Raw genomic sequence first — 26531 nt, forward strand, 5'->3', positions numbered from 1 at the left:
CCTGGTAGATATTGCAGGAGTAATTGTTTTCATTTGGAATGCAGTGTCTTGAAACACTGCAACCTGTGAGAATAAGGAATAAGGGCAGTGCAACTGCAACCTGAAATTTCCTTTTAGTGAGGCTACTTGCATTTCTGGAGTCCAAATTTCACAAATAACCTGCAAACACACTGGAGAGCACACTGTTCCCTAGTCATGCTGTGCTGACTTTTTAGAAGCCTTTTAGGATTTCTAGGCTGTGTAGATCATGCTGCTGTTTTGGAGATGTGCACTGTAACTAAAGATGTGTCCTCTTTAAACTCCCCCTGAATGTCCAGCCCTGCTGGGCAGAGAGGAGTGTTTAACAGAGAGGCTGGCAATCAGCCAAAGAATGCGATTCACACCTGACAGATTGCAGAAGCCTCCTGGCATTAGGCAATCCACACCTTCCAAGAACTGTTATTTCAAGAAGTTATTGGTACAAAGTATTTCCCGAGGGGGTGGCAGCAATTCCCACAAGGCATGTATGGAAATATGGCAACTAGATTCACAGGAAGACAGACGTTTTGCTTGACAGGGAAAAGGGGTTGCTAAAAGTAGTGTTTGGTCCCATTCTTTTGTATGCAACCAAGGGAGGTGGGGGAAGTCTGAGTCCTAAATTTTTCTCAAGAGCGGCTGTAGGACTCTTCTAGCTGTCAGGAAGCAAGACCAGGTTGTTGGTATTAGCTTCCTATTCACCTAAATTTAAGCACAGCAAGGAAAGCCTCTTCTTGCAAAGAAGGATGGAAACAACGTGGGTGTATTTTCAGTGTCCAGGTACTTGGCCATTTTGGGTTGGAATGGATATATTTACACAAGTGTACTTTCTTACCCACCCTGTGCTTGGAAATGCCTGCCAGATGAGCTTGTATCTGAACCAAATTTGCAAATTCTGATTTTTGCTGTCAGCATGACAGGTAAGTTCACATTGCTAATCATGAAGGTATGTGTCAAGAGACAGGGAGCAAATTCCTAGAAACCTTTGTTTCCCAGACTTGCACTGGGGAGGTCACAAAGTCACCACTGTATGAAAGAGGAGGAACGTTTACTCTCTCTTCTAGTAACTGCAGTCACTGAATAAAACCACTAATAAAAGAAAAAAGAAAAATCAATTATCTGGAAATGGAAAGCCACGTTATTTGTCAGAGGAGGACTCTGGACTTCTCTTCTTTGCACTCCAGGGCTGGCTGCAGCCCCAGCTGCTACAAACCATCCATTAAAAACCACAGTGGATTTTGCAAGAAGCTACAGGATTGTGGAGGGCAGGAGGATGGGTCGCAGCCACCTTTGCCTGTGCGGTGCCTGACAGCAAAGCAAAGTGAGGTGTGAGGATGGGGAGGGAAGGGTGGCACACTGAGGCAGGGGCAGCTCCCCACATGGACACACCTAAGCCAGGCATCAGTGTGTGCCTACCTCCCGTGCTCACTGTACCGTCCCCAGGGCTGGGGGTACAGCAGCCACACGCAGAAGCAGCAGTGCCCTGGCAGCCAGGAGGGGCAGCCACGTCCTGGGGGCATTGAGCACGTCATTACCACCCGGGCAAGGGAGAAGCCGTATGAGGAGCAGCTGAAGTCACTTCACTTGTTCAGCCTGGAGGAGGCTGAGGGGCGGCCTCATTGCAGTCTTCAACATTCTTGTGAGGGGAGGCAGAGGGGCAGACACTGATCTCTTCTCTGTGGTGACCAGTGACAGGACTCGAAGGAATGAACCTGTGTCAGGGGAGGTTTAGGTTGGATATTACATTAAAAAATTCTTCACTGAAAGAGTGATTGGGCACTGGAATCCTCTGCCCGGGTAGGTGGTGGAGTCACCACCGTCCTTGGATTTGTCTCAAAAAGACTGGACACAGTGCTATGGTTTAGTTGATGAGGAGGTATTGGGTCATAGATTGGACTTGATGATCTCAAAGGTCTTTTCTAACCTGGTTCATTCTGTGATTTTGTGAAAAGGTTCTTCACCCAGAGGGTGTTCGAGTATTGGAACAGGCTCTCCAGGGAAGCGGTCACCAAGCCTGCCAGAGTTCAAGAAGCCTTTGGACAATGCCCTCAAGCACATAGTGAGATTTCTGGGGTGTCTATGCAGGGACGGGAATTGAACTCGACGACCCCCGTGGGAGGATCCCTCCCAAACCAAGACAGGCTGTGATTCCGCGAAACGCGGCTGAAGTCTCCGCGGGCAGGGCCGTCAGCGCAGCCCCGCCACAGGAGGAGCCGCCCCGCGGCCGCTGCGCCCCCGGCCCCTCGCCCGGCGCCGGTCCCGCGCCTGCGCGGCCTCGTGGCGGCGCCTGCGCGCTGGGGCGCGGGGCAGGCTCCGCCGCTTTCGGCGCGGTTGCGGGTGCGGAGCGGCTGCGGCAGCGGCACCGCCACCGCCGAGTTCGCGCCTCCGCGAGCACCGGGCGCTCCCGGCTCGTCCCACAGGCACGCCGAGGCGGCACCGGGCTGCCCGGGAACGGGTGGGCGGGTAGGCACTTGGGTACGTCGGTAGGTACGTAGGTAGTCAGGTAGGGGAGAGTCGGCTGGTCCCGCTGCCTCCTCATCGTCATGGCCGGCTCGGAGCAGCGGGAGGACGGGGAAGCGCCGTTGCCCATCGAGGATTCGGAGCTGGCGCTGGCCGGCATCAACATGCTGCTGAACAACGGCTTCCGCGAGTCCGACCAGCTCTTCAAGAAATACAGGTCAGTCCCGGCCGCCCCTCGGCCGCCCGTTCCCCGGGCCCCTTGCCGCGGCGCGGCCCCTCCGCCCCCGCGGGCGGGCGGTGAGCGGGCGGCGGGGCCGAGGGGCGCGCAGGGAGCCCCGGAGCGGGCAGCCTCGCCCTGCTCGGCCCCTCAGAGCGGGAAGGGTCGGTGCTGCCGGTCACTGCCTCGGTCAGCGCTCTCATGGGGAAGGGACACGCGTGTTGCACTGAATTACAGAGTGGGTCAGGTGGGAAGGGGCTGCAGTGGGTCCAGCCACCCAGCTCAAGCAGGGTCATCCTACAGCACATGTCACAAGATTGTCCCCAGATCGTTCTTGAATATCTCCAATGAGGGAGGCTCGACAAGCTCTCTGAGCAGTCTGTTCCCATGCAGGGTCACCCACCCACACAGTAAAGAAGCTCCGCTTCATGTTCAGGTGGAACTTCCTGTGCATCAGTTTCTGCCCATTGCCTCTTGTCCTACTGCTTAGAACCACCGAGGAGAGCCTGGCTCCATCCTCTTGACACCCTTTGGATATTTATACACATTGACGGGGTTCTCTCTCAGTCATCTCTTCTCAAGGCTGAAGAGGCACAACTCCCTCAGCCTTTCCTCCTAAGGGAGCTGTTCCAGTCCCCCAGTCATCCTCGTTGCCTTCTGCTGGACCCGCTTTAGGAGCTCCATAGCTCCTTTGTACTCAGAGAGCTGGAACAGGGCACTTCAGATGTGCCTTGACTTTATCAGGGCTGAGTAGAGGGGCGGGATCACATCCTTTAATCTCTGGCACTGCTCTCCCTAATGCATCCCAGGGTTCTGTTGGCCTTCTTGGCCGCGAGGGCTTGGGGGTGATATGTGCTGTGGTGGGGGGTGTCTGGTACCTTGTTGGAGGGTGGAGAAGGGCTGAGCAGGGGTCCCTCGGTAGCACTGTCTGCATTTGGCTGTCGTGTATGTGTAAACACACACGTGTGGCTGGAGATGTGTCCTGGGGGGTTTTCGCTCTGGTGCTCGTGTGCGGTCTGATGCGGTCTTCAGCGCGCAAAGTAGATAGCAACAAAAGGTCTGTGAGTGCTGCTGTGATTATCTTTGGGCTGTAAGATTATGTTCATAATCCCCACACACATCATGTCTACGTTTCTGCGTTAAGTAGGCATCTGGCAGGAGTGGCATTAGTGCAGCTGTGTAAGTCAGGCTTAAGGAAAAGGTTGCCCCTACCTGTCCTTGCTTCTTTTCTTAGGGCTGATGTCTTCCCCTCGAGCTTGGGCTGCTGTAATTGCGCATACGTTCTAAATAATTAATATGCACTATGCTGTTGTCTGTATGATTAAAAAAGACTTTGGTTGACTTAAAATAGAACTTCATAGTGATGATGTACTTATGTATTTAAATCTTGTTTACAGAAAGGATGGTTGGAAGTGGAGTGCAGGGATTGAGACCTGTTAATATTTCGCTTAATAGCAGCAACAACGGAGCAACACTTAATTGTGTACCTGCAACAGGTTAATAATATTAAACATGTCATTTTTGTCTCCAGTATATGCTGCTATGTTACACAAAGTACTGTTGTGTAGAACTAACTGGAATTTTGCAGGTGACAAGCAAGGTCCAATTCTGCATTCCTCACATGCCATGAGCATGAAGTCCACCTCTTAACCCAGCACTGCCGAGACCACCACTAAACCCTGTCTGTAATTGCCATGTCTACGTCATGTGAAGTTGCACCCTATGAGCTACTTCTTAAGTATTTCTTTCTTTTGAAGCCCTCAGTTGTTCTGTGTATCTGTTGGTTTTGGTTGCATGCTTTTGTATTGTGTAATTTTTTTAAGGTGCCAGTTAAGGAATACTCAGTGTGGTTTCCTCTCCTCCACTTTTGCTTGTGCTCTGCCAATTACTTTCTCTCAGTAGTGTGAATCTGGAAGGTAGTCTAGGAAGTCTAAGTATGTGATGCTTCTTACACTTTAAAAGTAGTACTAGGGAGTAAAATTTTAATCCTCCCTTGACAGGGTGAATAATGATTTCTTCTGCAAACTTCTCTTGGTTGTCTAGAAGGTTTTATTACTAAAGATATCTTAAATGAAGAAATCTGCCCATCTTTTTTGCCAGGTGCAGGCTTTTCTTTGTTTGATTTTATCAAGAAATGCCTCTTGAGTTCAGTGTACTTTCTGATTGTGGCTTTTAAACACCCCCTGCAAGGAGTAGATACGAGTCCCTTAATAAGATTGATAATTCATGGTTCATAAATTGATAATTGCTCTCTTGGGCTGGAGATTTTTAGAGTAATTTAAAAACTTTGTTCTTAGTCCCAAAATTTGTAGCAGGTTTCCTCTTGCTGTGAACTAATAAACTCTTATTGAATTGGAGAGAGGATGCAGCAAATTAAGCTCAACTTCCTATAAACCTGAATTCTGGAGACATTTGCAGTGAGGGCCACTTGTTTTTCCCAAGAGTTTTTGGTTCTGTGCTTGTCTTGAATGTATTCTTTTTTGCAAGGACTTAAGCAGTGCTTAATATATGTTTGCTTGCATGCAGTCTTAATGAGTGTATTTTTGTAGGTGTGTGCTTGGAATCATGCAGTAGGATGGGTTCATCCTAAATGGGACTGGTAAGCCCAACGGGGAGGGTTTAGAAGCTCTCCATAATGTAAAATCAGTGTTTGTAGTTAATGGTGCTAGAGGTCAAAGATGTCTGATGGCATGCAGCTTTTTTAACTTGATATCAGTGTGTGTTGTCTGTATTTCAAGTGACCTTTCTGGTAGAAAGTGTTGATTCTAAACTACTGCCTGTGCAGGTAATTTAGCTCTGTTTCAGAAGCTTAACAGTTGTTAATGAATTGTAGAAGTGAAGAATGGAGATACTCAGCAGAACTTCCATTTCAGTAGCCACCTCACTTTAAACTACCTAAAACCATTTCTTAGAAACTGCTGGTTTTGATTCTTTTTGTTACTTCAATTTTAAATTCAATTGCCTCCTGAAAGATCTTGTGAAGAATTCAAATTAATGCTTCTGTCTTTATGGGACAATAGGCAACCTTGTCTCTAGAACATGCAGCATGTATTTTTCTTTGCTCTTGTGCATTTTTGCTTCTTCCAGATAGTATTGAGTATTGAACCAGAGTGTTCTTTTTCCTCTTGTAGCTTTGAGGATTTCTAAGCATATAAGAGGGAAACTGTCAAAAGAAAGCTGACTGCTGAGCCTAAAGTCAGTTATATTTGAAAGCTGGTCATTATGCAGTCCTTGAGGAAACCAGGCTTGGAATTGCAGCTGTTTCATACACGTATCCACACCAGTAAAATCTTGTCTATTAAGAGTGGTGGTACTTTGAAGTTATGTGCCACAGAATCATGATTTCTGTATTGGACATGGAGAGTGATGTTTTGTCTTCTGTGGTTACAGCTCATGTACACGTCTACAGAGGATCTGAAGAAGATGAATATTCAGTTGTGTGCCAGATACAACATGTAGTTGGAACTTCATTGACTATCACACTGAAGCACTTAATGATTTGTCAGGTGTGGTTTGGGAGTACTGTTGTTTTAAATTATACTTGAGGGAAGACAGGAGGGTTTGAAAAATCATCTACATGTAGCATGTATATCTGCATATGCTTTTTCACAAGTTTATTTTTTTTAGAAGTCCAGATCTTTTACCTGGTGGTGGTGATGACATTCTGATCACGAATCAAATACCAGTGGATGTGGTAGATCTTTACTAGACAGCACCACTGTTCTTAGTGCTTGTAGCCATACTAGGTTCCCTCAGTGCTAACTCATATTTGAAACTGTCAGATATCAGTCTTTGTATTCAGCTTGAACAGTGCTGACTCTGTCCTAGTTCTCATCAGTTTAAACTTTTGAGTGTCTGTGGAAGCTGCAAGAGGTATGGAGGTTAACCAAGGACATAGACAGTGAAGATGGAGCCCTCAAGCATCAGGATGGTTTGGTGAACCACCCTGACACTAGAAGGAATGCTGAACTGGAATATTCTTTTTCCCCTTGTAGCTTTGTGGATTTCTAAACATATAAGAAGGAAAGAAACTGTCAAAAGAAGTTGTTTTTTTACTGATTCTTCACTTCTTAAGAGCATTTGCAATTCAAAAATGATTTTAAAACTTCCTCCAGCTAAGAGAAGACAGTGTTAAATAAAGCCAGGAGTTTTTTCACTGGATGTTGACTCACAACGTAAATTGTCAAATCATAGAGTATCCTGAGTTAGAAGGGACTCATCAGGATCAATTTATTGAACTGTGCCCTGCACAGGACAGTTCCAAGAATCACCCTATGTGCATGTGATCATTGTCCAAAACTCTTTTTGAACTCTGTCAGGCTTGGTGCTGTGACCGCTTCCCCGAGGAGCCTGTTCCGGGGCTCAAGCACCCTCTGGGTGAAAAACCTTTTCCTATACCTAACCTAAACTTCCCCATATGCAGCTTTGTGCCATTCCCTTGAGTCCTGAGTGAGAAGAGATCAGTGTGGGCCTCTCCTCTTCCCCTCAAGTTGTAGGCTGCAGTGAGGTCTCCTCTCTGTCTCCTCCAGTCTGCAGAAGCCAAGTGACCTCAGCCACTCTTATGACTTGCCCTCAGTGCCATTTGCCACCACCTTTGTGGCCCTCCTTTGGATGCTCTCTGATGGCTTTGTGCCTTTCTTACATGGTGGTGCCTAAAATTGCACAGAACCTGAGCTGAGGCTGCCCTAGTGCAGAGCAGACAATTGCATCCTTTGACTGGATGACAAACTCTGTGTCTGATGCACCCCAGGACATATGGTTGACCCTCCTGGCTGCCAGGGCCAATCATAAGCTCAGGGCTATTATCTCACAAGAAATCCAACAATCTTCTGTCTCCTACCCAAGAGACATTTGACTCTGTGTGAATGATTTTAACATCTGAGAAGGCTGGAAAAATTTCCTAATGGAAAGATACATGGTACAAAATAACAAGTAAAATGTATACAGTAAGGTCATATCCACAGAAGAAATTGAATATTATATGGAGAAATGTGATTATAAGACAAAATGTGTAAAGATTTAAAGAATGGGGCTAGTATAGAAAGACACGATGTTCAGGCTGCCAGGGTAAAGCAGAGCATGCAGAACTGGAAAGCTGGTGCAAATGGGAAAAAGCTTACTATGGTTGCTTAAAAACCCTGAAATTAATTTAAAGGTAACATGCTACATCATGTGTATTAACAGGCACACAAAGTTAGTAATGGACCAGAAGTCCATTATTAATAGGCATTTGAACCTCATATTACCAACTTAAAATGCCCTGTGGCCCAAAATACTTTTGATCCAAATGCAAGTTGAGGCAAGGTAACATTAAGCCAGCATTGATCAGTAGGTGGATTATGACCCGTGTATGGGCTGTCTAACCACTGCTGAAATTCTTGCTTATATACCTCAGGGAAGGAGCCTTAAGAGCAAACCCCAAGTGATTTAGTAGATGCTGCAGCAGCCTCTCTAAAGATAAGGCCAGCAGAGCGGGAGCTGACGTCGCTTGGTTGGGCACAGGGTGATAGCATCTGGATTGGCAGCGCGAGAATAAATCGTGAGTGCCCTGCCAGCGACCCTGTGTGCTTCTGTTTGTTGCAGCCATGGGCAGAGGAGCAGCTGCTAGATGGATGTATAGAGAAGGGAGTTGTTTGTAAGGGAAGTGATTTTTAGTAGCAGTATTCCAAATGTGTACCCCATTTAGTGAGGCGAGATTTCATTGCTCAGTGCCAGGCAGAGTAATAGTAATAACGATGCACATCAAACCAGCGTCAATTTTCTGGCTATTTGGATAGATTAGAAGTATTTTAAGTATTCTGCAGTTTAAATCTTCCAGGAGCTGGGTGTGCAGAGATGATCACTTTTGTGGACTTCTTGACAGAGACAGAGGGGGTGTTGCCAGAGGAAGTGGTAGAAAGGGTAGATAGAGGGAGGCTGAGAGATCTATTTGTCATATGGAAGAGTATCTGGTGGCTAGAAGTCCAAGGGAAGACGACAGAAAACTAAAGTAAAATCTGGGTTTATAACTCAGAGGTTAGAAGTCAGGTTTGGAGATGGCAGAAGAGGTGTGATAGTAAGCAGATCTTACTAAATTAATTCTGTGAAAGATGCAAATGCTTTAAAGACTTTTTACTCATGTTAGTGCACCCACTCATTGATCTGCTGCTTCTGGTAAAATATTTCAGGCTGTTGTGATAGGATAGATACATTTTTGTTTGAATCTACTTCAGGATTTTCAAGGTATTAAAGTTACATGATGTCAGTTAAGCTGCTGTAGTTGGTTGTGGAAAGTGATTTTGGTCAGGTTGGAAAAAAAAGGTTTTGCGTAAGTCCCCAGTTCTGACAGATTTAGAGTGTGCAAGTGGAGAGTTAGTACAAATCTGCTGATGTAACTAGCTTGTCTCTCACCTTTGTAACTAGTTTCAAATTAAACATACAATTGAAAATTCTTCTCCTGATCTCCAGTGTTTTGATGTTGTGTGTCTAAAGTTCACAGCCTGAAGTTAGAGCAAAACAATCTCTTGTTAATTTGCAGGAGGACAAAACAAATCAGATAAAAACTGGATAGAGCAGGGCCACAGAATTGTTTTTATGTTCCTGAATGTCTCTTCTGGTTGTGTATGCCTAGTAAAAATAGAAATGTATGCTGAGGATTCATTTAACAAAACAAATATGGGCTGATTATGAAATGTAAACTAAACCTAGATCTGATATTTGCAGTTCTCAATGTGATATAATGCTGTAATGCTTCCCTGACACTTTTATTACCATGGGTATTTCATTGACCAGTATTGGATGAGAGGTATACATACATGGCTCTGTTTGTAGTCTCACAAACAATTTCTAGAACACATTTTAAAATAATCTGTGATGGAATAATGACCAAAGGGTTTGAATGTTGTTGCAGTGAATTCCTTACCTTTCTATTTACATATTTTATGCCTTGTTTTAAAATATTCAGTTCCTGCTTCTATATTTATCTGTGAACTTAGATGAATTATGCCATTTTGCTTTATTCTTTCACTTTGTGGACAGAATTAATTAGTTTTGTTTCAACCTGAGCATCACTCTCAGCATGATGGCTGGAATTCTTGATGGACTGTGGTTAAAGTAGCAATGACTAGAAAAACACTGAGGAAGTGTTGGCAAGTTAATTACATTACTCTAAATTTAAACCTGAGCTAGACTGCAGTAGCTTTAGAAGCTGATGTGGAGATGTGGAGAAGTGAAATACTGTCTTGGAAATAGCTGTAGGAAAAAAAAAAAGAAAATACTGAGAAGTAATTGATTTTTTTTATTTGTTTGTATGTGCTTCAGTTCTGATGTGTTTTTTAATTGTGAAACTGGGCTGTATTATCTCAGCATTCTTAAACCAAAGCTCAAAACCCCTGAATGTTATCCTCATGTGTGAAAATGGGGCATAATGGACACCTTTCTTCTGAAAGTGAGTTAATACCTTAAATGTATGCTATGAAATGAGGCAAATCAGTCAGGGTTTTTTGGGAGAAGCAGTGTCTTGTCTAGTGCTAGTTTATATGTCTGGAAGAAAGTTCTACTTCAGTGCTCTTAAGTTTTTGATTTAAGTTTGGTTACAGATGCCAACTTCATTGATATGTAGGACCTTTTACTGTGGCATCTTGCAGTACTGGTGTTAATAACATAGTTTCTTATAAGAAAGATACCTTCTGAGTCCTAGTTTCCCAGGTGAAGTGCAAACTGTGTTTTACAAAATATGTCTGGAGACTGATTTTTTTTTTTTCCTTTCATCTTTGAACTAATTAAAAGTCTTGAGATTTTTCTTTACTTAATGGAGGTTTTTGCTTTCAAAGTCATGGGGACAGCTTGGGTAGTGCAGTGTCCCAGTGTTAATTTGTATTCTGTTCCACAGCTCCTGTCAGCATTGATGCAACCCTTGGTTTGCTGTTAATATCTTCTCAAGTGCTGCCTCATTTTTTTGTTTCTTAACAACTTCAGAGTTGTCTGTCAGATAGGATGAAACTTCATGTCTGAAGCTGAAGGTCACTTACCAGGAGTTTGAGCTTTCTGTGGGATTGTGTTTTTCCCAGAAACCTACTGTCATCATTAGTCACACCTCAGTTTTTACTGGGACAGTACTGTGCCATTTGAAACTTTTCCTAGCCTTCAAGGAAAAGATAACCTAAACCTTGAAGAGTTTATCAGTCAACATAATACTTACAATAATAACATGGTTATTATTTAAAATTGTATTTTAAACACTGAAATTACCTTACTAAATGATCTTCCATAAAGCTTCCATAGTTTCTACCCAGTGACTGTGTAGGAATGTGCTAGAAGTGTTCCTTATTTTCCTTAGTGATGACACAAACTCTGTGTGGGGGACTCCTACAGTAAAGTTTTGATGTTTTGATTGCCAGACTCCATGGTCTCAACAGAACCATCTCCAGACACAGGATAATATTATGCATCGTGTTTCCTTGCTTCAGGGTCCTTTTGTGCTGCAGCCCATATGTGCTGTAATGGCAGTGCTTTTTATAGACTGAGTGAGTGAAAGTTAAAAAGAACTGATCTGTGACATTTACCTCATGTATTATAGCTACTGATAATTTCAGAATGGAATAATAAAGTGGCTCTTGATTTTTTTGTTGTTTCATCTTTGATCATGGGGGATGAATTGGGAACAGAAGCAGCAGTGAGTGTCAAGAGTGCAAGTGTGGAAGTAGTTTTGAAAGGTCAGATGAAAAAGATAAGTATGTACTTGGGGAAAAAACTCAGCTGTACTCAGACAAATATACATTGGAATACTTGGGCTAATTTTCATTGCTTCAGTATATTTTGCACTCTTTAAAGAACAGTTGGCTCTCCACTGTAGTTAACTGTTGCAGTTTTTAACATGAATGTTTTTTAACCCCCCAGAACTGCTTGTGTTCTGTGTAAGTGGGTCTGAGGAAACACAATAATGAAGCATTTACTTTATTTCTGAGCTTCTTTAAAATGTGATGTAAATGCAGCTTTGTACTTACATGCATGAAGATGATCTGTGTGGTGTTGTGCTGGTCTGTTCTGCAGTTTTAGATCAGTTGGGTGTTGACAATGCAGGTGTGACCTTGGAATGCGTGGTGAAGGTTGTGCTGGGAGTACGGTGGTAGGACTGGCTGCTGGATGGTCCCACATGCCTCATGAGTTGAGAAAGGGGTTATGGGGAGCCATGTGCCCTCTGGAGCTGGAGTTCATGCTGGAAGTGCCAGCTGCAGCAAGTGCACTTGGTGTGGCTGATTGCTGCTGCCCTGTGGAACACAGCTGCTGGGAGAGCACAGCCCAGGTACTGAGAAGCAGAGACATTTGCTGGCAGCTGTTCTTTGTTGCCTGCTATCAAAGAGAGAAGTACTCAACCTATTTTTCCTTTGGAAAAAATAATTGGAAAATGTGACAAGTTGTATTGATCTTGCATTTAGGTGTATATACAGAATTGAGCAGTGTGTATAAAAAAGGAAGGTTTTTCCTGTTACAACACACTTTGTTTGTCTTCCCTGTTTTTCTTTCTCATTATTCTTGTTCATGGTCTTGCTTTTAGATATTTATGCTAAATCAAAAGTGAGAAAAGGTGTGTGTGTGGGAAACATTGCTGACTGCTTCTTTTAAAAAAACAAAACACTGAACAAACAGCCAAACTACTCTTGTATTGTATAATGTGTTTTCACTTCTGGAAATTTGTGTTTTAGCAACACACTTCTTGCTTTACAAGTACCTCTGCTATTTTAAAATTCTGCTTTAATATAATGCTTGTAGAATAAAGTTGAAAAAAATTGTGTGCTTTACTGTAGCAGTATATGTTTCTGTAGCCCAAATTATACTTCTTAAATCCTGGAAGATGTGTTTTTATATAACCTAGCAGCCCACCACTGATCAATGTGAATCACTGGTACCACTGAGGTCCTGATGTTTTAAATTTTTTTTTTAAGTGCCTTCTGTGTGGCATTACTGTAGCCTCATGAAACCTGTCTGATGTATGACCAGGGTTTTGGTTGCCTGAATTTTTTGATCTAGCTGTGATTTCACCCTTGGGAATAGGTCTGTGAACAGAATAGGTTGAAGCATCTTAAAGCTGATCCACATAGGGTAGAAAAATATGGATTCTGAGCTTGAAACAAAGCGGCTACAAAACTGTAAGCATTTTAAGAACCTTGTATTACAACAACTTCATTATGTAGTAGATGCATTTTTTTAGTGGGTAGATTAACTTAAATTCATAGAAACAGTTGGAAATGGGACTCTCTTAATAGAACCAGTTAATATTTGTCTTTTAGGACAAAATCGTAGTGGTGAATCACAAGAGGAGAGTAGAATTGGCAGATTTTTAATTTTTTGTAGCTTTTTCTTTTGACCTGAACTGAATGTATTTTGATGGCAGTGGTTTCTCTTAAAATATGTAATTAAAATATGCTCCATTGTAATACCGAAAAGTTATTTTTATAAGATATGTTCAGTATAGTAAAATATATGAAGCTTTTGGTTTTCTGTTTCCATTATGTTTTACAGATATCTCTGTAACTTGACACAAAATACCCATCAAGACTTATTTACAAAGATGCAAGCTAAACCCAAGGAATTCAATATGGATCTTTATTACAGGAAATATGTACAAATATAGTAACTATTTTTGTTTTCTTTACAGAAACCATAGCCCGTTAATGAGTTTTGGAGCCAGTTTTGTAAGTTTTTTGGTGAGTAGATGAGAGCAGAGAGTATACATCTCTTGGGGTTCATGAGTGTATGTGCATACATGTGTTCATAATACTCTAATTTTTTTTCTTTTTCTGAGACTATTTTTTCCAAATTTATAGATTAAACATAGCTGGAGAATGAGGCATTATGCTGTGTAAAGCTTGTTTACCCATGTGGTTTAAATAGAAAGTAAAGGTTCTGCTATTCAGCTTAAATGTATTAAATATTTATGTGTTCCATTAACAGAGCCATAATAAAAAGTTCTCTTAAGTGAGCAGTGGAGTTATTTATTTATTTGATTAAAATAAAACTCATGAATGCCTGTTTTTCTGGTAACTTTTGCTATTGAAGATTTCTTCATCCCTACTTCTGGGTGAAAGTTGTTAATTCAATCCATTCACATTGCTTCCATTTTGGATAGATGAGAACTGAGAATATTGATTTACTAAAAAGTCATAATGAACAAGTTAAGTTTGTTAAATTTTTTTTATATAACTTACTAGGAATTATAATGCCATGTATAAAAACTGAGCAGGTGTATTAGAAAGTGTTTGGATCTTGTTTTTTAGACTGTCTTTGCTGCTTCATCTTAGATCTCACCAGAAATTATCTATGGTAATACTCTTTTTACAGACAGAATTTACTATAATATGCCAGAAATACATGATATGTGAATGAAATAAATATGAACTCTCTCTAGTGTGCAATATGGAAAAATGCACTGGTTAGGAAACCTCCTGGGGCATATGCTTCCTATTAAGTTGGTGTAGAGGAGAGGGGAAAGAGAGAATCTCTCAGGCTTGCTTATCTGAATTGATATGCTGAACCAGTGCAGCATCAGAGGATCTTGAAAGTATCTTGCTTAGCTGCTGTTCTAAATATAGAAGCAGCACTTGGTGTGCCTGTGTCATTCAGAGCTTTTGTTTAATAAGCTCCAAGAAAAGAAGTTACTTGTCCTGAAATTTTTTTCAGTTGATTCAGCAGTAGTTGGAGTGAGATGTGGTTTCTTTTTCTTCTTGCCTGTGGAGGGATTGTGGCTATTATTTTGAAGAATTTAATAGCTGCTTGTTGTTACTGACTTTGAAGGCCTGTTTTTATATGAATGAATAAAAACAGATACTTGCAGAGATGCAAACCATGCCTTGCATAACAAAAATCAAAAATGAATGTGTAGGAGTTTTTCTTCGGCTTAAAGTAATCTGGTGGTGCATTCAGTTTGACTGTATATAAAGGTCTAAGATGGAGGTTTTCCCTTAGTGTGTTCTGAGTTCATTGTCTTGAAATCTTGGTAAAGATCTCAACTTTCTAGTGTGATGTTTATGTGTTAGAAGTGTTTGCACTGATGTATGTGTATTACTACTTCAGGTTAAAAAGTTTTATTGTCTGGTTTTTATGAAATTTTTTACTATCCTACAGTTTTTGTAGAAGTAAAAGTATTTGTGGTTTTTATCATTCAAATATGGTTGGTTTTTAATAGAATGCCATGATGACATTTGAAGAGGAGAAAATGCAACTGGCATGTGATGACTTAAAGGCTACAGAGAAACTTTGTGAAAGTGAAGAAGCTGGAGTTATAGAAACAATCAAGAATAAAATTAAAAAGAATGTAAGAACATAGTTTGTGTATTGAATAAATTTTTCTGGAAACTTCCTTTCTGTCCTGTTTGTATATTGAAAAGATGATTTTTGTTATGTGAAGAGCCATTGAGATTATTAATAAATTTGGAAATTCAGTCAAATATTTTACTTCTATTTCCTAATTATTCTGAAATACTTAGTCTCAGGTGAGTGAAGTGTCTTCTAAGTGTCAGGTTTTGTTGATGCTAGTAATTGTTTCCTGAACATGCAAATTTGTAACCTACTAAAATAATTTCAGGAAGCTGGTAGTCTGTCTAATTCAGGCTAACTTTAATTCATCCATGCTCTAGTAATGTTCAAAAGTTGGGATGTTGAGGCTGCAGATTACTGTGAGCCAGGCATATTCCTAGGGAATTTTCCTTCCTTTTTTAGATTTTTCATTCTAAATAATGAAGGAAGAATAAAGCATGGAGATTCAGAACAAGTTAAAGTAGTTGTATAGAAGCATCCAGTGAGCAGCCTGCCAAGTGTGACACCGCAGAAAAAGAAGCCATTTCTCTTCAGTGTTTAGTTTGCTAGGTAAAAAGTGTTGAACCTGTCATACTTAACTCTGCTCTTAAGAGGCACTGTATTTACCCTGCCACTTGTCATACACCCTTTTCTGTGCTCTTCCTGTCTAATATCTGTTAATTGCATGTCTTATGAATTTAGTAATAATTAAATAAAATTTAAATCTGTTATGACAATTTGTAGAACCTTGGGGAAAATAACTGGTAGTGTATGTATAAAATTTCACTATTAGGTAGGATTTTGCATGATAATCTGTCTGAGAAATTGTAGTGTAGTTTTGAACTTCAAAATGCTGAGTTATTTTAGTAGCAATACCACCACTTGCAGTTAATTTTGGATTTTTTAATTTCTCAGATTTAAACAAGTATTGTGTATTATCTTCATTAATATTTCACTGTCTTTTGTGTTTGTATATTCCAAACAGGTTGATGGACGGAAATCTACTCTATCCATGATAGATCGTCTACAGAGGCAAATAATTGTAGCAGACTGTCAAGTCTACTTGGCTGTGCTCTCGTTTGTAAAACAAGAGTTATCAGGTGTGCTGTGGCTTTCATGTTTAGATATATTTTAGCATGTCTTTTTTATAAAACTTGATCATAAAATAACCATATGACTTGCAGTAAAAATAATTGCTTTGTAAGCACAGTTCCATTTGAAACATTCCAAGACTGGTACACTTAAAGATGTATTCTGCCTTTGTGTAGGTAGTGGTGAAAAATGAGATTGGTTGCTGCAAATTAGGGCTTTTTTTCTTTTTCCATACCAATAATTATATTCAATTGGTTCTCCTTAGACAAGTTTACTTGTTATCATAGAGGTGTTGAGTTGGGAAAGTTTGGATGGAGATGGGTAGTGTCTGTGTGCTTTGTAGCCTGCAAGATAAAAGAGGCTATTAAATCCAGGCCACTGGGAAAATCCTGATGTTCCATATGTATTCTGTTCATGACAATTCAGGGAGGTGACAAAGTGCCAATGAAAGCAATTTTAAATGAATGTGCTGAACATGGAACTGCTGAATCAGTTCTTACTCTCTGGTCACCAGAGTGTGTCCTTGCATGCCAAAGCAGGTAGTCCTGTCGTGTTGGATACAAACCCTTCCTTTCAACTGCAGAGCTGTTTCTGATGTTTTCTTACATTCCTGCATCTCTTGCACAATCTTAAAACATGCCTTTATCTGTAAGTTTATAGAAACTGTGGTCAAGGTCATATAGGAAGTGGAAGCATATCTCAGGTTTCTACCAAATCAGTGAAGACCAAGAGATGGCAGACAGACCAAGCTCTGCTGATCAGCTGCAAGGAAATGGGGAAATAACATTCAGATTATTTAAAATAACACTTAAAATTTTCAGTCAAGGATATAATGCATTCTGTGATGTGCAGACTTGTTTTATTCCAAGCTATGGCATCAAGAATCTGTTTGGTTCTTGTCAGCAGAAATTCAGGAGATATTTCTGTCCACTTTACGTGTTGTGCTGCATAAGAGTTTTCTTGCTATTTTTGATGCAATTCTGGGTTTTTGTTTGTGGTGGTTATTTTTTCCCTCCCTCTTGAAGCTTTTTCCCCTTGTTTCAGTATGTATTCTGCAGCTGCATAACTGGGTTGGATGCTGTAACTGAAGGTGGTGTCTGTTCCCTTTCTCTCTTGCCTGCAACTCAGAGAACTGAAGTGGGTAGTAGAGAACTGAAGTGGGTAGTAGAGAATTGCAGAACATGCTGTATATTTGGGTTATTCTGCTGAGCAAAAAATACACCTTTAGTTAAAATTCCAAGCAGCTAAATACTACCCCAGTGACTGCTAGTTACTGACATTGCTGAGCTACTGGATCTATTATTTTCTGTTTTAAAGTATATTATCTTTCTGTATATACATTCTTTATTTGTATAGTATTCTGCACAGAAATAGCTACCATATGATTGAAATGAGTGTAGTTTCACAAAAAACACTCAGGAGACAAATATTTCTGATTAGTGGATGAGAGAAAAATTCCTTGTGTTTTTCTTCCTGGAACAGTTTGACAAGAAACATATGATGCCACGCAAGTTGGTTTCTCACATGCTTCACACATTTTATATTTTCTTTTCCACCCTCGTGGATGTATTAGAAATAGTTTCATCATAAAGTTGTTGGCAGACCAAATGACATTAGCTTCTCCTGGCAATACTGAACTACCTTCTCTTAGTATTTACCACGGCTGTCACGGGTCTGACTGCTTTCATGTTGGGAAATCAACTCAGTGATTTGGCTGGATTTAACTTTTGTATCTAAAAAGTCAGAAATTCCTTGTTTTAATTTGTTACATTATTTTATATTGGTATATCAATATCATATAAATTATAGTTATCCTGTTTTAGGGAACTGTTAATGACAGCACACCAATGGAAGCAAAGTGTAAAACTACTTTTTTTTTCCACCATACCACATCTTTTCCATTTCATGCTTGCGTTGGAATACACTGGTTAGCTCTGGGCAGAATCATTATCTGTAGGATAGGTAAAATGTGGATTTTTCTTACTACCTGTGTGCTACACTGCTGTGCATAGTTGTGTGAGCATTCATCTTGTGGTGAACCACATAACTTTTAAGGTACTCTGTGCAGCCAAAAAGTGACCTAATTGCTTAGAGTTGGAGTAATGTTGGTCTTGTAATGCAACTGAATCGAGATTAGGGACTTCATTTTTTGTTCTAATGCTTTAATAACACTCATCTCAAGAGAGAGGATTCATAGTTGTTTTTTTTAATACTTCCAAGTTCATGTTGACAGAACCCTTCTGTCATAACTGAGAATTCAAATTTCGCAGGTTTTTTTCAGTACAGTTTTTTAAGACTATCAAACTAACTTCTTGCCCTCTTCATATAGCAAGAATCCAAAAAGAGGCAGTCTAGTCTGTTATGTTACTTTCTCTAGAAATGTTGGGCTTTTTTTATGATTTGGGAGGGGTTTTGTCAAAGGCCTCAAAGACATCAAAGGCTTTTATAGAACTGTTTGGTATTAATAGCATCTTGCTTTTCTTTGACACACCCCACCTGTTATGGTCTAATTTTGGCATTAGTTATAACACTGATCTTTGCAAATCTGGCTATATCTGTTTAGAACTCTGCTGCTTAAAACATGTTTTTGTTATATTTTTAGTTAGTCTTTGTCACTGCAGTTCCTCACTCTCAGGGCCCTGTCACAGCCAAAATGCTGGTGTCTGTTTTTACAGCTGATGTGTGCAAGGATATTCCCCATTCGTTTCATGTTTAACTCTTAGCATTATTAGAGGGTGTGCTTATAACAAAGATGATTGCTGTGTAAATAGGCAAATTGAACACCTTCCCCTTTTGATGTCAGGCCTTTCTTTACCCTGCTGTAAAGATCACAGACTGAGAATGCTGTCATTCTCAAACAAGAATACTCAAGACCAGATTTCTAGGGAAATTCAAGTACCCCCATTGCTTTTGAAATTGAGGAAGTTAGGCAACTGAAAAATAATTTAAAACCATGTAACTTTTGTGTGGGTTTTCTTTTCGTTAATTGTAGGGCACTGTGTTCATGCAAAGGACAGGGAAGTGACAATATTGAAAATCTTACTGTCTAACCCAAAGGAAAAGGCTTCTCTTTGTATTTTCCCATCAACTGTGTTTTAACACAATTTGGGTTTAAGAGAGGAGGTATAATCTCTTCTGAGTTGTGCTTCTCTCTGTTTGCTAGGCAGTTGTTTCATCTGCACCCTGTAGTGGAGCAAAATCCAGCATGAAGTTCTTTGATTGCTTTCTTTCTCTCTGACAGCTCTCTTGCCATGTCACTGACCAAAGCTGCCTCTGTGTTGTGTGCTGCTGTAAAGTCTGTGGTTGTACACACTGAACTTCATAGTGCCCACTGTGCAGGACCTCTCTGAGGGAGCAGTAGCTGTTACAAAATCCTTTAGACATTAAGTTGTTGCAAATAGAGAGAGCATCTTGGGCTTGGAAAATATAGCATTTACTACTTAGGATGTTCTGCTTCTGAAATACGTCCTTGAAGTATTTCTTTCTTTCTTTCTTCCTTGATTTATTTTTTTTTTTAGCATACATAAAAGGTGGGTGGATACTTCGAAAAGCCTGGAAAATTTACAATAAGTGCTATACGGACATTAATACACTTCAGGAAATATATCAGAAGAAAACAACTCAGGAACCCTTGACTTCTGATGCTGCAAATGATAATCATATTGCTGCAGAGGGTGTAACGGAGGATTCGCTAAACAGACTGAAAGGTGCTGTTAGCTTTGGATATGGACTTTTTCATCTTTGCATATCCATGGTGCCCCCAAACCTGCTCAAAATCATCAACCTGCTGGGTTTTCCTGGAGACCGCCTACAGGGGCTTTCCTCACTGATGTATGCAAGTGAAAGTAAGGACATGAAGGCCCCTTTAGCTACGTGAGTAGCTATATTGAAATGCTTTGGTAGATAACTTAGTACTAAAAGTAAGTAACTGGGAAAAAGTCAAAACCAAAAAGTCATGTTGCTTTAAAGGAAACAACAGCAGGTAAAATAAACTGGTAGTTTGTTGTTTAACATACCATGGTTTAGTAAATTCATCACTCACTAATGTATGAGATCTCTGCTGTTAATTATTTACATGTATTTGGGATTTGGGTCAGTATTTTGCTGTATTCTTCAGTACCTGCAGTTCTAATGTCCTGTAATTTAAATTTGAATAAAAGCTCCCCCTGAAGGCTGTGTGAATTTACCTGAGTTACATTCTCTGCTGTGGAGAGAGCATACTACTTAGTATGAGTCACTGGTCTCATTTAGCCTTTTTTTCTTACTACTAAGACAAAACATTTTCAGTTGTTTTAATTTTTTTTGTTTGTTTTAGCATCTCAGTAAAATGAGATGTTCATTATAGTATTTTTAAGGGAGTATTTTTTGTGTACTCTTTTTCCCAAGACTTCACACTGTGCCCAGGTCTTTTCAAGAGCTGAAGGATTGGCCAGACCTAATTTAAACTGCCCTCATAAATGGCTTTATTATTCCATTATGTAAAAATTAATGCTTTTATTAATGGACCTACTGCAGGTACCATCAGGTGTCAATTTTGAAACATGACAGTAGAGCTGAAGTCTCTTCTGCTTCAGGAGAAGTATTGGGATTCTGTTTGTTTCAGAAAGCTTAGGATTAAATATTCCTGTTGATCTTTCTCCTTTCTCGGGGAGAAAAAAATATATATTTGGGGGATGTATCCTCCTTCAGATAGTCTTGGAAATCTCTGTGCTCTGCCTTTGTTTCCAGGAGTGATGTAGGTCATGTAAATATCTCCCCTTCTGAACACAGGATGTATTTATTTTTCACATTGATTTCAGGAGTATCTGCTGGTGTGTGTTCAGGGTTTTTTGTTGATTTTTGTCGGGGCTTTTTTTGTTGTTTGGTTTTGGGGTTTTTGTTTGCTTGGGGTTTTTTTCTTTGGCTTTTTTTGTTTCCCTCTCCAGTAAAGAGTTAGTTTTCAAAGTGTTCTTGTGGGTTTTTCTTTTCTAAAATCTGCTGAGATCTAAAGGCTTAACTTCTTTCATGCTATGAGCTCAGTTGTTTCTTTGCCTTTGTGTAATGTGCTCTGAATTGTATGTTCAGGTGCAGTTTAGGAGTGCATTGATGTATGGCAGTAGTATTGTGTTTAAAGTATAAAGCCAGGTTGTATAATACAAGATTCAGATCTATCTTTGTCTTCCAGAATAATTTAAAAGTTTGTCTGTGTAGAATGTTATCCTTAAATTTCTGTTTACAAGCTGTAATCCTTTTTACTCTTACATTTCTTTTAGATTAGCTCTTTTGTGGTACCACACAGTGGTTCGTCCCTTTTTTGCCCTTGATGGCAGTGATAACAAGGCAGGATTGAAGGAGGCAAAAGAAATTCTTGCCAAAAAAGAATCTGCATATCCAAATTCTTCTCTGTTCATGTTCTTCAAGGGAAGGATACAGCGATTAGAGGTATTGCACATTTTCATCCTTTAGACTGATTTTTTCCTCCTGATCGTTCCTTACATTTTTCTGATGTGAATGAACTGTGCAAGCTTCAGCAGATTGTGACTAAAGATGCAGGTACATGGGAAGATAAGAAAGATTGGATTAAGTCCTTTGTAGTTTCAAGTTCACATGCAGACCTTGCTCTCCCACTGCATCTATCTGAATTAACGACATTTTGAAATTATTTTTCAGCTACTTGATACTTCTGCAACTCTGTGCTAAAGGAAGTGCATTTGGCCACTCAGATTTCTTGAGCTATTTCAGTTTTGCTTGTCAAGCTAAAATTGAGTATTATCTGCTGAGTACATAGTATTTATCTTCCTCTCTGTTTTATGCATTGTTCGTATACAGCTAATTCTCTGCAGCAGTTTCCCTTCAATAACTACTTTGCTTTTCAGAGGTCACACCAGGATGTTTTCTGTTACTAAGGGTGAGCTTTGACCTGAGTAGAAATGTATTCACTGAGATGTGTTTGTGAATGCTATTGCAAGGCATTATTCAAACATGGCAGCAGCTTTGTGGATTTTGGCAGAATTATTCTCTAAGAATCTGTTTGAAGTACTACTCAACTCCGAGCTGCTGCTTTTATCAGACCAGAATATTTTCTGAGCAATTACATGAACCAGAAAACCTAACACAAAAGCAGAAGCCCAGAATGTTCAAACCCTTCATGTCAACATTATAATTACAAGAGCTAATTGAGATGTTGATATTGGTGTTCGTTTTTTGCTGGATTTGCAGCTAAGTCTTTCAGATGTAGCTCAGTATTTTCAGAGGTAGTAACAGAGCAGAGGAACAGGCTTCAGTGCCCTTTCAGATTTGCAGGCATATTTCCTGCATGGGATTTGAATGTTGTTTTTCTTTTTTTGCTATCTTTTTGAAAGCAGTGGTGCATTTTGGGAATTATATTCTCACAGGCAAGTTGTCGCTCTTGGGAAAGTATTGCTGTTGCCTGAGAGACCTTAGTGGGTTTAATTCATTTATATGCCTATTCCATTCTTATGGTAAAAATCTTTTTTTTTGGGAATAACTACACAATGAATGCAGGATATAACTTGGTATTTTAATGTAACAAGGAATAAAAGATGATTTTTCTGACTTTCAGGGCAAATTACAGCAAACGTCTAAACATAAATTGTTAATAAATTGAGTGTATGTGTAAAGAAAGAGGATGTATTTGGGATAAGTGTCAGTTTTGTGTGGTCAGTCCCTTTCTGGAGAACTGTAGTATTTCAAATGAGAGTTGTTTAAATGTAATCTTACTGCATTATTTAATGCACAGTTACTGTATGGAGATAGTGAAGTTTAGCTCCATGTGAATGGAGACACTGTGGCCATGTTAACTAAGTTAGTTAACTCAGACAGGCAGAATGCTGTGCATTATGCTATGTAGCCATGCCCTTAGTCAGCAGAAATGTCCCTTTGCTATTCATGTGTGTGTTTTCATGAGAGCTTTTCCATTCAGCAGCCTCTTCCCCCTTCCCCCATCATTTCTTTGGTCCAAGTGGTGCTCAGTCACGGAGGTTTTGCTGTGTCCAAATGTTCCAGTTTAAGTCTTGCGCTCTTCTGGATTTTAGTAGGGCTTTTCCAGCTTAATTTGCTTAAATGCTGTTGGCATAATAGCGAAGGAAGGAATGAATGTGACTGGTGGCAATGGCATGGGGAGCTGCACCGAGTTTCTGGACAACACACTTGTGACTGTGTCCCCTGTGAGGAGGCACTGGTGAGCCCTCACCTCAAGTAGTCTCCAGTCCTGGGCCCCTCAGTTCAAGGCAGACATTGAGGTTGTTGGTGTGTCCAAAGAAGGGCAGCACAACTGGTGAAGACTCTGGAGCAAGAGTCTTTGGGGGGAGCAGCTGAGGGAGCTGGGATTGTTTAGTCTGGAGTAGGGAAGGCTCAGGGGTGACCTTATCACTCTGTACAACAAGGCAGTTGGAGGCTGTAGCCAGCTGGGGATTGATCCTTTTTCCCAGGCAGTGAGCGATAGGACAAGGGACATGGCCTCAAGTGAGCTAGGAGAGGTTCAAGTGGGAGATCAGGAGTAATTTATTCACAGAAGGGGCTGTTTAGCATTGGCACAAACTGTGCAGAGAGGTGGTGGGATCACTGTCCCTGAAGGTATTCAAGAAATGACTGGATGTGGTTCTTAGTGCTGTGGTTTAGTTGACAAGGTGGTGATTGGTCAGAGGTTGGGCTGATCTTGGAGGTCTCTTTAAACCTAAACAATTCTGTGATTCTGAACCAGAAGTGCACAGAAACTCTGACATTACAGGCTAATTTGCTAAGTTGTAATTTCCTCCTCATTTCTAAGGTGGGTGAGGAGAGCTCCTGCAAAGTCTAGGAAGTGCTGATTTGGTCTTGCTTGAAACTGTTAGTGCACATTTGGGTTTAAATTCTTTCCAGTGGGCTTGGGATATAATTCTAGGTGGCTTACCAGAATTGTATTTTAGACTATACACACTTAAAAGTATACCTTGAGCTGAAGCTTATATACTTTATAGAGTCCTTCTTTTACATCTTTTAACAGTTCTGTGACACAGTATTATAGTACAGATGGACAAAAGGCCCCTTCTGATGTTACTCTGAAGACCTTGTGTGTTTCATTTGTCATTGTGGGGTTTGTATTTAGGGCCTGCTAGTACTCAGTCCATCGAATTTTTTCTTGTGATCCTGCATACATTTTTTGTAGCCTTCAGCTGATGGTATATTCAGCTTCCATTAGGAAGCCTTCATACTGTATGTGTCTTTTCTTTTCCATGGAAAAAAAAACAGTAAGGAGCACAGTTCAGCCCATGGACCCTTGGAGACAGGGAAACTGTTCAAAAGGCAGGAGCAGTAATTCAGGACTGGACAGTGAGACACAAATCTGACAAAGGAGAAAATTGCCAAGGAAGGCAGTCAAGGAGAAAGCACTGTCTCTGTGAAACCTTCCTGTCTATAAAAGACAAATGAACAGCATGGGACTGAATAATGCCTTGTGCCCCAAAAAGCATGAATGGATATTAGTCAGTAAAACCCTTAGCAGACTTCAGTTTTTGAAGAAGCAGCCTTACAGGTGTGATAAATGTGGAGCAGATTATCTATCAGCTTTTTTCCCCCAGATTCACATTTTTGAGAGAAAAGTCTGAAAGCATTTGGAGACTTTTGAATTGGGCAAGTTAAGGGAAAAGAAAGGAAGATCCTGAAAAGACTGGAATGAAAGTGCCCCAGAAAGTTAAAGGTTGCATTCCTAGGTTGATGAAATGTCTCTTTTCTTTCCAAAGAGTAGGTTAAGAGACTGTGTATTAAAAATAGTATTTTTACTGACTTTTGCATAATTTACTAAGGCTGCTTTTATGGACATTTCTGTGCTTGATTTGTGATTATGTGGCACATATTCCAGCCTCAAAATATATATATAATATATAAACAACAGGAAATCTCTGGCTGCAAAACTGCAAAAAAAACCCCTCAAGTTCTGAGGCTTGATTCACATTTTCCATTGGGGTAGGTGTAGGTAAATAGTCTGAAGGAAAAAGTACCAAATACTCCAGGTGACAGGCAGAGCACCAGTGGTACTTTCAGGTGTGCTAAAGTTTGGTTGATGAGCAGGCTGCAGAAAATGTGCAGTGGTAACATGTACTTAAATGTAATGCCTACAAGCACCTCTTGCTTTTTACATACCTTTTGTAGATATTGTGTCAGCACCATCATTCTTATTTAGGGGTGGGAGGGTATGGTACAGAAAAGCAGACTAAGGACAAGAGTAATAACAAGCATTGAGAAGTCTTAAATGAACTTTCTGGAGGAAAATCACAGTAGTGTCTAAAGTAAAAAAAATTGCAGAGCATGCATAATATCAAGGTTTATTTTCAGGAATTGTGCTGACTTTTCTAGTTACTTGTTCCTATAAAATACAAATATCCTAATTTTATTCTAGTTTGATTTTGTGACTTGTCTAAGGAAAAATAGGTTTTAATGTGTTAAGGAATAGAAAATACAGGCTTTGAAACATCCATATCATGTCCTCTGGTGTAAATTGTTAGCTTTTAGAAGTTGATTTTTAATTTTTCCCTATTTCTGAGCATGACTTCTTAAAAGCTTTATGAATTCAGAGTGGTGATTGAGAATGGAGAAGGAAAGGGTCCTGAGATTTCAGAACAGCTCTGGGAAATGCATGCTGTCTTGGGAAGCCAAATTGTCTTGGTGAGCTCTATAGATGCTTAGTTGTTGGGTTGGGGTGCTTTTAGTTTTAATCTGAAGTCCAGAAATGTAAGACTAGGCTTCTTCTCACATTAGATTTATTAGTCCTCTTTATGGTCTTGTAGTTCTATATTTTATGGGTTGTTTTTTTTTTAAATTTGTATTATGCCCAAAAGAGATGTCAGTGATACCTATTGAAGGAATTGTAAGTGTGTGTATATATCTTTATAAATCTCAAGAGCATCAATTTCAGGTGCAGCCAGGATGTTACACTTGCCAACTCTTAGGATGTTGTAATTATTTTTGTTTGTTCTTTTAAGCAGTAAACAGAAAGTAATTAATTTAAGAATTAACACCAAGAGTAGTAATTCATATTCCAGGATGTTGCTGCCATCCCTGGAGATGATTGAAACTTTAATTATTAATGAATGTCTGAAACATACTTGAATGAGCTTGATGCTGAAGGAGAACTTAGGCGGATGTCAAAACACGTGAGAGATTCAGAGAGTTAGAGAGGTGGGTTATAGAAAATTCGAATATTCAACAAACTGGACTTGTATATTGCAAGGTGGTTGGTATTTCCTGTGCTGCCCCAGACAGGGGTACAGCATTGCAGACAGTGAGTTGATTGCCAGTAGTCATTGTATGGAATAAGTGTTTTCTATTTCAGAATGGTTAGGGCTTTAGAAGGCAGTGTATCTTTGAAAAGAACTAAACATTTAGATTTTTTTTTTCTTTTTTGTCATTTTCCTCAGAAGTGTTGAAGACACATTCACAAGCAGAGCTTTTGAATTCCTAGCCCAGAAATGAAGTTCTAAACTGATGTTCTTGTATT

The 26531-nt window shown here is 40.2% G+C and overlaps 1 protein-coding gene across 1 annotated transcript in view; it reads left to right on the plus strand.

Annotated features, from left to right (window-relative positions):
- Positions 1-2415: 2415 nt before the first annotated feature.
- TTC39C (tetratricopeptide repeat domain 39C) overlaps positions 2416-26531 on the plus strand; it is a 37268-nt gene continuing 13152 nt past the window's right edge. Inside the window, exons 1-6 of the mRNA XM_058035596.1 lie at positions 2416-2692; positions 13329-13377; positions 14856-14984; positions 15951-16065; positions 19576-19930; positions 21310-21478. Of these exons, the coding sequence (XP_057891579.1) occupies positions 2559-2692; positions 13329-13377; positions 14856-14984; positions 15951-16065; positions 19576-19930; positions 21310-21478 (951 nt within the window). The 5' untranslated portion in view covers positions 2416-2558. The remainder of the gene's footprint in view (positions 2693-13328; positions 13378-14855; positions 14985-15950; positions 16066-19575; positions 19931-21309; positions 21479-26531) is intronic.

This window comes from Melospiza georgiana, chromosome 1 (assembly GCF_028018845.1).
Source record: "Melospiza georgiana isolate bMelGeo1 chromosome 1, bMelGeo1.pri, whole genome shotgun sequence".
Lineage (NCBI taxonomy): Eukaryota > Metazoa > Chordata > Aves > Passeriformes > Passerellidae > Melospiza > Melospiza georgiana.